We start from the raw sequence: 11,335 nt of genomic DNA, 5'->3' as shown, positions 1-11,335 counted from the left end.
AAGGATTAAAGTCTTCTGTGACATAAAGCCATTTCAAACAGTTTCATGTCTCAGTGGAGCAGGAGCAGAGAGGGTGAAATAATAAGTGAGTAGCCCCACTTGGGCAGTTAGACAGTTAAAAGAGACTCAACAGCAGCCTCCCCCAGCCTGCTGTCCTCCCTGATTGCCTGCATGTGTCGCATTTGTAGCAGCGTGCTGGGGGCCAATTTTAATGCCATTTGCCTGAAATAGAAGAAAGTAACAAACATAAGTGGACCTAACCAGATAACAGAATTCAATTTTTTAAAATTCATTTAATTCTTAACAATACATTTTAAGTAAATTTTAGCAACAATCAAAAGTTTCCCCATATGTTCCTTCTTTTAAAAACTTTTTTTTATGGTTCTGAAAATAATTCTTACTAGGAAAACAAAATCAGATAATGCTGTTTTTTTAGAGCAATCTCATAATAGAGAAATTATTCAAAGCAATTATTCCAAGGAATCTTTAAAGGATAAAAGTGTATCCAAAGCTCCTGCTGCTCTAACATGATGTAAAATCTTTTCTCTAGACAGCATTTCTGTTCCATGTTGAATCAGCTGTACAGGCTAAGGGCATATGAATGTTCTGTGTCATCAATAATTTCTATGATCCCCAAAGACATGGCAGGTTGCCAAGAACCCACACACAGAGTGGTTCTTTCATTCATCAAACTCACACTTATGGCTTAACCCTCACTCCCTCAAGTGGATTTTACCTAAAAATACAACACTTTGAGAAAAGTAATACAGTAGCTTCAGAAATTAAGCTCTTAAGGAAACTTTACGTCACAGTAAATCTCAGATTTATAGTGCTTGGCAGTTGTTCTGCAACAGTAGTAGCCTTGGGGTTTCTGGCACTCGCTCAGTATTGACAGCAGCTGATGTGGTTTCTTTTCGCTCTTTTGACTCCTCTTTAATAAAAAGCATGCCCTATGGCTCATTGGTTTTGCCCCCTCTGGGCTGCTAGCAACTTCTTGAGGAATCAAGGAGTCAGATTTGGCATTAGGCCAAATAAATAGCATGGCCTGTTGGCTCCTGACAGCACATTACAATCAGAGCTGCATAAGGCACAGTAAAGCAGTCAGCTACTATATGAGGCCAGACAGAAACAATGAATGTGTCCTTTTAAACAGAGACCCAATTGCTGTTCAATTTATAGGGCGTTATTACTGATGGTGTCACTTTTAAATTAACTCCAAAGTACTGCCATATAAGTCTAGAAGATGGGTTTTATAGGAATTACACACAGGAATTACAGAACTATGTTTTGGAAACCTTAGTCAAACTACTGTTTGTTTTAGCAGAAACTACTAAAATACTGGAGAGCTGTGTTCACGCAGAAGCCAAGAGACACATATAACAGCTTCACAGCACAGAATGCTCCTCTCTGCGAATATGGGTGAAAGGAGGTTTTTTCTTAGGAGTCAGAAGTCTTAAATAGATTAGCAAAATGTAATAAGTAAACACACTCTATCCAGTGTGTTAGTTATTGAAACTGTCCTACCGATTTGATTTGAAACTGTCTCATTGCTGTTTATCAATAAAATTATGAAAAAAAAATCTAGTAACCAAAAAAATAAAAAATAAATCTGGTTAAAACAAAAAAAAAAGAAAAAGAAAAACTATTGACTTCTGTACCAGAAGTTTCAGTCCAGGTAGTGCTAACTCATGACAGCTCTGATGGCTTGTTCTTCTGTTCTTTTTTTAAAAATTTTTTATTTTTTGGGTGGAACCGGTGATTGAACTCAGGCCTTTGCGCTTGCCAGGGAAGCGCTTATTCTACTGAGCCATCTCCCCAGCCCCTCTTCTGTTCTTTTATGATGTAATGATCACATTTAAAATAATATGTATATCTTTTGTTTCTTTTTCATATTATCTGGCACTGCTAATGTACTAGATAGTGATACTTATTCTTGATTTTAATGGGAATATACTATATTGCACTTAAGTAGAATATGAAGTAGAATAAGTTTGAATTTTTGTCTTTTACTTTATGGAAAAACAAAATTTCATAACAAACTAATAAGTGAATAACAATAGGTACAAATTCTCCATGACAATGTGATCATTATGTATATCTAAATAGTACCAATAGAGGATACAAATGAAGGACCATTTTGTATCTGTATATACAAAATAGTTAGGATAGATATACAGTCATTTTCTCTTAATTCAATGAGAAGAAAGATTTGACCTAGTAGTGTTTGGACAGGATATCATGTCTGCATCTTGTACTGTGAATAACCACTTTGAAGACAGTAATATGCAATGGATTGTTGAAACTGTCCTACTAATCAGTTTTGAAACTGTCTCATTGCTATTTGTTTCTCAATAAAAGTAATAAAAAATAGTAAAAAAAAGGAAATACACTCTACTCAAATAAACATTTTGAAATAAGAATAAATGTGGACTGGTACTTTAGGTCAAATGATTAGCAGACATGGATTGTATAATTCAAAGTTTTTGGTTTTTTTTATATTTCAAAGTTTTATATTTTATCCTAATCACATTGACAAAAAACTGTCAAAATTACAAAAGTTCATTGATGATCACCAACTATATGCACTAATTTAGATTTGTGAAGACGTACTTTGCTATACTGGAAATAATTTCCAAACTACGACTGTCTTTCTTACCAGGAAGCAAAATGCATTAGTGACTGAGTACATGCGTTCACACACTACAACATTGTTCTCCAAAGAAGATCACACCATATGGACACGTGGATAAAGGTGGATTTTCTTTGTTCTTTGGGGGATTTAAATTATCTTGCATTACATGGAATAAATGATAGGGCCACTTACTTTAATCCATTTTCATTGACAAAGTGATGCTCTAATAGAACATAAACATTTAACAGCTGTACTACATATAATTATCAGTACATTTTAGGACTTTAGAAAATATTAATGTATGAATTCAAACAGTAAATAAAAGTCAATTCTAAATTCCATATACCTCATTATTAATGTCAAAGACGCCTTCTTGAATTTTTTCATATATTTCTTTTGCTGTATTAATAAATGCCTGAAATATAAAGTAGAGGAATTGGGTTCACATTATCCAACATTAAAACAGTAAAGGAAGATTACATAAAATTTCCAAGATGCAACTATAATTCCAACTTCCAGAAGGCTAAAGCAGGAGGTCCAAGAGTTTGAGGCCAGCCTCCACATGAGACACTTATCTCCAAAAAATAAAACAAAAATCAAGTAACAGCTAGAATATATGAAGATCAAGTGACGTACTTTATTAATGTCATATTTAATAATACACTTTATTAACAAAAGAAAGGATAAAAACCAGATAACCACCTCAATAAATACCTCAACAATCTTTCATAATGAAAATACTCAACAGTTTAGGAATAAAAGGGAACTTCCTTAACCTGATAAATAAAGAAATACTCAGCTAATATATTAAACATTGGAGATTGAAAGCATTCCCTCTCAGGTCAAGAACTAGGCAAGAATGTCTGAATCTTTCGGAGCATTATTAGCAGTATCATTCACAGCAGTAAGAACACAAAAACAACACAAATGATCATCAGTGTCAAACTAAAATGTAGCCCAGTAATAGAATATTATTTAGCCCTAAAAAGGAAAAAAAGTTCTGATTCATGTTACAGTGTAGATGAATCCTGAAAACATGCACAGTAAAAGGCAGGCACAAAAGGCTATCCACAGAACTACCGCATTTATATGAAATACTTAAAATAGGCAAATCCAGAGCTAGAAATTAGATTATTGCTTATCAGAGGCTAGGAGGAGGTGGGAGTAGAGTAATGGGTAATGAATACAGGGTGTGACTGACAGACTGTGGTGAGTTTTTACATTGTGTAATTTATATTTCAAAGGAAAAAATCCTGATGGGGCAGATATCATAAAATGCAAACAGTATATAGTCCAGAACACTACTCTTGGGCAACACTTCCACAAAGGTCTTTTTTTGTCATATATTACTTAAGATACAGTTGAAGAAGGAAAGCACAGAAAACATATGCTAAAGGGATACAAGGCAGCTAAGGGTTAGAAAAATCGTGGACCAAATTAAGTCCATAAGGGCTGGGGCATCGCTTAGTGTGCATGAGGTAATGGGTTCAATCCCTACTGCTTTAAAAACAAACACAACTAAAATCCCCCCACAAAAGCCCTTAAAAAGAGAGATTTCATACATTCTATATTTATATAAAATACTAAATATCACCAATGCTACAGAAGGTATAAACAAACTCTGACAGGTTCTAAAATATTAGATTTGAAAACAGGTAATAGAACTAATCTCTTTAATTATCATTCTGAAAATTCGTAAGAGAAAGTTACTCTCCTGTATCAAGGATATAGACCTAATTCAAAATTTAAAAAAGCAGGGTTTTTGGAGGAGAACAAACCCATCTTTCATCCTCTCTACACTGAAAACATTTGACTACTGAACTTGCCATCAGAGCTTTTGTTTCCTAATTAACAGGACTGATATGTTTTTCACCTTTAAAGGCCTTACAGGTCCCCAGAGTAATCAATCTACTGCAGCTCAATTACTGCACCAAGCACACACCAGTCAGCACGGAGAGAGGGATGACTGCAGCAGGAGCAGAGATATGAATATGCATAGACCCTAAGTGGCTGATCGAATCATCACAGAGGGTCATGAGAATTTGCAGCAAAATAATGAGAAGAATTAATCACTGTAGATTCACAAGGCACTTAGGACATGAGCATGCTTTTCATGTGTGTGCTGGAGTTAGAGTGGAGGAGAAATTGGCTTCCAGCCAACTACGAATGATTTACATTCTTCAAAATTGAAGTTATCCCTACAAATAGCAAAAAATTTAGCTTTACTTCCAATAACGTGGTTATTCCAGTGATGGCTTCAGAAACCAGTCTAACTAAACACTGAAGTCAACGACATCAATTCAGTGGGCTCGTTACTCACTGGGGCACTCACGTGTGCGCCACTTCACTACAACAGTGGACAGAACAAGGTCTCAAAAATGAATCATAACTTGAAATCAACAAATGACTTTCATATTACGAAGTCATTACATGCGCCTATTTTTATGTAAACAGCTTTTCTGTCAATATGATGATAAAATCACTTTAAAAACTGGCTTAAGAAGGCTATTTCAGTTTCCCCAAGTTACTCCTAATTTTATTATCTAAATGGTACTTAATATTTGGTTATAAAGCACAGCTGCACCATTTCAGTTTAACTGATTTATATTTGAAAGATACAAAATTAATTTCCTTTAATTGAAACATAATAATGAATTTTTCCATATGTCATTTCAATGGAGCAGTCTGGATAATGCTATGTTAACTTTCACACAGCTCCCTACATTGCCTTAAATCTGTTTTTTCCTTCCAAACATACTATAAATGGGTTGCTTTACATGCTTCATGAAAAGTTAACATTTAACACATAGTATTAGTGATTAATGACTAATTTTAATGAGCTCATAGGGTATGAAACCCAAATGACAAATGCAGACATACATATACTGGTTTTGAAACTGTGGCTATGAACTGAAGCTGCTGAGTCTCCAAACACAAAGAACATTAACCAAATACTACAAAGGCTTACTAAAAGACCAAATAAGGGCCAGTGAGATGGCTCTGCAGACTAGGGGCCTGCTTAGGTTAGTGCAAGGACCAGGGTTCAATCCCTGGCACCACGCGCCAGCCCTGCCCCCCGGGTGTGCTGAGCTGGCCCCTGAGACTGGGCCTGGTGGCGCTTGCCTGTAATCCCAGTGCTGGGGAGGCTGAAAATAGGATGACCACTACAAGCTCGAGCTGTGTAGTGAGACCCTGTACCCAATACCAAGGGGGGTGGGGGTGGGGGGAGACCTTAGAAAACACTCTTTGGTGTCACAAAGAAAATCCTACTTTTCAAAACATTTTAACGAAGAGAAATATACACCTACATAATAAATTAGCTGAGTTTTTAAACACATGATCATCCAGTGTAGTTCTCACAGATATTTTTCAAAGTATAGATGCTTCTTTCCATGCTATGACCACTGAATTATTTGTGGATATGAAAGATGTTCAAAAATAACTTTATAGCTTGGTAAATGTCAGGATGGTTCTAATGTTCTTTAGACAGAGTTTTAATTTGAATGGCTAAAAGCTGTTCCCTTAAATGTATGTTTAGATATAAAGTATATCATATTTTTTAGTCTCTAGCACAATGCTAAAATAAAGCAGGTGCTTAAAAGACCTTTATTAAACTCAATTATCCTTAACAAGGAAATGTCTAAAGGGTACACTGGACTTACATGAAATGGTTTTGTTTTGCTTATGGTTGCATCTTTCTTGGAGCAAGTTCTTTTCAGATTCTACTAAGTAGTAAGTAATAGGCAAAACCAATAGATTTTAGTATAGGAAGCTGTTATCAAATGATGGCTGTAGCACTATAAAATAAGTAGCCAGATGCATCTTCATTAAGTATAAATATTCTTTGCAGCCAAATGAATTTAGTGATCCTCTTGCTTCCCATGCAGTGAGCATTCTATTCTAGTAGCAAAAGCCTCTCTCTCCTCACTATACCACCAGCCCCCTGACTACACTTTGATTAATTGCCTTGTTCAGTCCTTCACCTTCATTTTCTTCATCAACAATTAATTCTCTTGCCTGTCACCTAATGCTAATCTTTCAACCCTTGGCAGCAGTTAGCTGAGTGATACTGACAACAGCTAAACTTAAAGCAAATTTTCCACAAATTGAAAGAAATACAACCACCCCAAACTATAAATGTGTTGTAATTCAAATACATATTCAGCTCATACATGTCGATGTCTCTGATCTGTGACATTATTCAAGCCACCTATGTTTACAAAGTGGCTAGGTAAATGGGAGATATGAAGGGAACACAGTTCCTATCATTGCAGAACTAAAATGAGTTAGGTGGAAGAATTCTAAGCACAAGGGCTCAAATTTCAGTTAAAAACAAAAAGAAACTTTCTGAATTAAGAGGGAGAATGCAGGGTAGGACTAAGGCAGGTCTTACTGAATACCACACACTGTGCTGGGGGGACAGTTAGAACACATGAGAGAGAACGGAAGCAAGGAACAACTTGGAACATTTTTTATTATTAGCTTAATAGTTTTTAAGGCAACCTACTGAAAATAAATCATCTTTAAGTAAAGCTTATTTCTTCATGTAACATGCTGCCACCTGGTGGCAGGACAAAAATTACAGCACCTGTTAACTCACAAATGCTTCCTTCTGAAAACTTTGGTTGCAAACAGAAACATTTGGTTAAAAAAAATTATTTTTGTTTGCAAATTCTACATCAGAATAATCAGTCAATAAACATGACTATGGCCATATTTCCCACATGAATAAATATGGTCATTTTTTCCAATATTGTGGAATAAACCTAAGTTTATGACTGAGACACTACTGTGATTCAAAAGTGACTTTGGACAGATGGTAGAAAGCATGTCACAAAACAAATGGATTTTTAGCTTTCTCTTCAAACTAGCAGGCACAATGTAACGATGCTTAAATTTTTTCTTGATGGCTCAAATCTTCATGTGCCTCAGCTAATAATAACCAGTATTAACTAAGTACTTATTGGTCACCATACAAGCACTATAGTAAGTACTTCAACACCTTTTCATTATTTCTTTAAAAAATTCGTATGCATGTAAATACTGAAATTGATTTTAATTTTTTTTCTCAAGCAAAGTTGTGGTTGTGACATGAAGCTATGCCTACAGAGCCAGTAGAATGGCAAAGGGTCAGGCTCTAGCACTAGGTACTGTAAGTTCACAGCGCAGCGCCACCTCTCCCTAGCAGTGTTACCTGGGATGTAAGCTTAACCTCTGTAAAAGGAGGATGCCAATGGTACAGTATTCTTGGATTCACATAAAGCACTGAACATAGATAGCACTTGACAAGCAGCAAGTACTCAGTGTGCGTCAGCTCTCATCCTGAGTGTTTGGGTATTCTGATGGGGTCTAGGTGCTCAATATCAATCTGTCCTTCAGACACTGCAGAGTGAATGAAACAGTGATCAGGGATGTTTAATCAATTTACGTATCTTGACTGAATACAGCATTGAAAAAGTGCATTAAGAACATACTGTGTGAAGATAGTTCAGCAGATTAAAGGGCCTACTTAGGCAGGCGCAGGGACCAGGATTCAATCACCAGCCTGCCATGCCAGCCCCCAACCCTGGGATACACTGAGATGGTGATTGAGACTGAGTGTGGTGGCTAGCACCTGTAATCCCAGTGCTTGGGAGGCTGAAAACAGGAAGATCACTACGAGTTAGATCTGTGCGATGAGACCCTGTACTAAAATACATTAAAAAAAAAAAAAAAAAAAGAACACACTGTGTGTAAAAAAGCCCTAAAAATTAAGACACATGGAAAGAAGACTTAAATTACGCTAAGATGCAAAAATCTTGTGAAAAGAAATGCAAGTTAAAGCAGTGACAGGGCCAGGGAGAGGGTTCAGTAGAATAAGTGCAAGTGCTTCTCTGGCAAGCACAAGTACCTGAGTTCAATCTCCTGTTCTACCAATAAACAAACAAACAAACCACTTACAGTCCATCTCACCCCAGGAAGAACAGCCACCATTTAACAAATCAAGTACTATGAATACTCATGAGGCTGTGGGGGGAAAAAAGAACCCTTCTACAGTGTGAGTAGGAACGAAAACTGGTGAACCACTATGAAAATCAGTATGAAGACTTCTCAAGGAACAGAAATGAGAAATTATATTTGACCTTCCTACTCCTTTTCCATCCATTATTCTTCTTGAATGAGTTAAAAGAGAACACATAATAATGATATCTGCAAATCAGCACAATTCATAACAGCTGTGTTGGATTTTTTTTTTTTCTTTTTGTATTTTAAGGAAGGGTCTACAGGGTGTTCAGAGTCTCACTACTAGATTGGACTCATAGTGACCTGCCTGTTTATAGCCTCCCAAGAGCTTGGATTACAGGCGCACGCCACCATGGCAGGACGGCAGGCCTGGGGATCGAACCCCTGGCCTCTGTGCCTGCTTGGAGGCACTTTAATTTGCTATTTGGCCGGCCCTGTGGTGGATTAATTAATGGTCAACTTGTAACACCCAGCGAAACTGCCATCAGCATGGTTCTGGGTGTGGAAGGCACACATGAAGATTGCTGCCGGGAACATAACAGGAGAACTGAAGGGGAGGATGGCGTGCTGTTTGTTCTCTTGGAGAAGCTCATCATCATGCTGGTTTTTCTGATAAAAACTCAGCTGTTCTCACCGTCAGAGGTTCTCAGGTCCTCTTGTCACTGCAGAGGACTGCAGTTCTTTTCAGGGAGCTCGTGCCCTCAACTCACCACTTTTGAGCTTCCAGTTCGGATCTCTCAGCCTGCTGGCACAGATCCTTCATCCCACTACCACATATCTCCTAGCTTCCACCACTGACCTTTGGTCCTTCCCAGCACAGATCCTTGATACAGACTTGCATTAAGCACTGTCATGGGCTCTAAGTCTTTAGCTAGATTTGTGCAGGGTATTTCCATGGGATCCAGGCCCTTAGCTGAATTTTTTTGGACTGGACAGATATCCTAAACTCTACTGCATTTGGCTTTTTTGAGTATTATAAAATAATCCTATAAATTAAATGTATTCCTTTGCAATCCCTGACGACAATAATAGCTAAACCTTGCAAACAGTTTTTGCCCATCAACAGATCTATGAATTTTTTAAAAATGTGGTGTTTGCATATAAAGTAGCACTACCCTGCCCTGTTTTTCTTTTTTCGAGATAGGGTCTCACTATGTAGTTCACGTTGGCCTTGAACTCACTACATAGTCTAGGCTGGCCACCTTGAACTTGCGGAGATCCCCGTGCCTCAGCCTCCTAAGTGCTGGGATTGCAGGTGTGAGCCATTATCTGCAGCTACCCTGCCATCTTTTAAAGGAAGACAACCTGAGTCATTTGTAGGAAAGCAGAAGCACCATGAGACCATAATGTTACATGAAGCGAATAAATATACAGGCTTAACTATTTCATGGCTCCTTTTTTCTCTCTCATGGTTTTTCTTATGTGAGAAACCAAAATTGAGGAACATTAAAAGAATTCTACACCAAAATTTGATATTGTACTGGGGAGCTTAAACAAACCCCTTATTCAAACAAAACTTCTTATTCTGTGACTTCAAAATGTACTGGTCTCATTTCCTAGTGCCATGGGGTTCAAATCACATTTCAAGCCAGTCTACTGGGGATATCCTTGGGAGATAAGGTGTCAAGAGGGTAACCCAGGAAGTTCTTTCCTTCTTCCTTCTTCTCCACAGCATCTCCAACTCCAAAGTAGCTTCACTTGAACTCCCTTCTTACATACTTCCGTGTATTTTACTGAAAGAGGTTCAATGATGTATAATAACTAAACCTAATGATTGCTCATAGTGCTGAGTAGGAATGATGAGCGCAAAAAAAGAAGTGATGTGCCATAGGACGGACGGAGGGACACACACACACACACACACACAAAGCAGAAGTAGGATACCAACTGCATATTCTCAGCACATTTACCTTTAATACAGAAAAAGGAGTTTTCATTTATTTTGTATTGCAATTTATTTTGAGCTTAGAACATATTTTCCACATTGTTAAAAACCCTAGCTAGAAATTACTTCGATGTCTAGTCTTCGGAAATGAGTGAATTGTGATTACTTATTTGCCTCCTCTTTACCCTTTACAAAACTTACTGCTAGTCATTGCTTATTAAAAAGTACAGGAGGTAGTTTAAACAAAACTTGATAAATCTTAGCAGAAAGAGGGTGTAAAACTCGTAAAGAGAGCAGGCACAAGACCCTGGGTTTCATTCACAGCAACTTCTACTCCTTCCAAAAAAAATTTTTTTTTGAATAGGAATAAAGGTTGGAAGAATCTGGAGGTATTAGATTAGGAAGGTTTGGGGATTATGACATCTTTTTTTAACTTATGTATTTGATACAGGGTCTCACTATGAAGTCTGGATTCATAGTGATCCTCATTTGTAGCTTTGCCAGCTCTGGGACTACAGGTGTGCATCACCATGCCTGGACTCAGTGGCTGGCTCAGAGCACCTGGGGTGGAGCTGTGTGGCATGCGGTACTGTCCCTAGTCTGCTGAACTATCTCACTGGCCCTATGGGATTATAAGGGTTTTTTTTTTTTTTTTTTTCCCCAGAACCAGGGATTGAACTCAGGCCCTTGTGCTTGCCAGGTGTGCACTTATCTACTGAGCTATCTCCCCAGCCCCTGGGATTATGAGATTTAAGAATTTCTTTCTTGTTAGAGATAACGCAAAGATACATTTGTTTAATTCTTTAGTAATCTAG

At 37.5% G+C, this 11,335-nt stretch overlaps 1 protein-coding gene across 1 annotated transcript in view; it reads right to left on the bottom strand.

Moving 5' to 3' along the window:
* The window catches only part of Rab2a (RAB2A, member RAS oncogene family), an 82,316-nt gene continuing 70,981 nt past the window's right edge, over positions 1 to 11,335 (bottom strand). The window contains exons 7-8 of the mRNA XM_004642356.2: positions 2,979 to 3,047; positions 1 to 222 (exon numbers count right to left, since the gene is read on the bottom strand). Coding sequence (XP_004642413.1) covers positions 127 to 222; positions 2,979 to 3,047 — 165 coding nt within the window. The 3' untranslated portion in view covers positions 1 to 126. The remainder of the gene's footprint in view (positions 223 to 2,978; positions 3,048 to 11,335) is intronic.

This window comes from Octodon degus, unplaced genomic scaffold (genome assembly GCF_000260255.1).
Source record: "Octodon degus isolate 3935 unplaced genomic scaffold, OctDeg1.0 scaffold00152, whole genome shotgun sequence".
In the NCBI taxonomy this organism is placed as follows: Eukaryota; Metazoa; Chordata; class Mammalia; order Rodentia; family Octodontidae; genus Octodon; species Octodon degus.
This window is presented reverse-complemented; position numbering and strand designations above follow the sequence as displayed.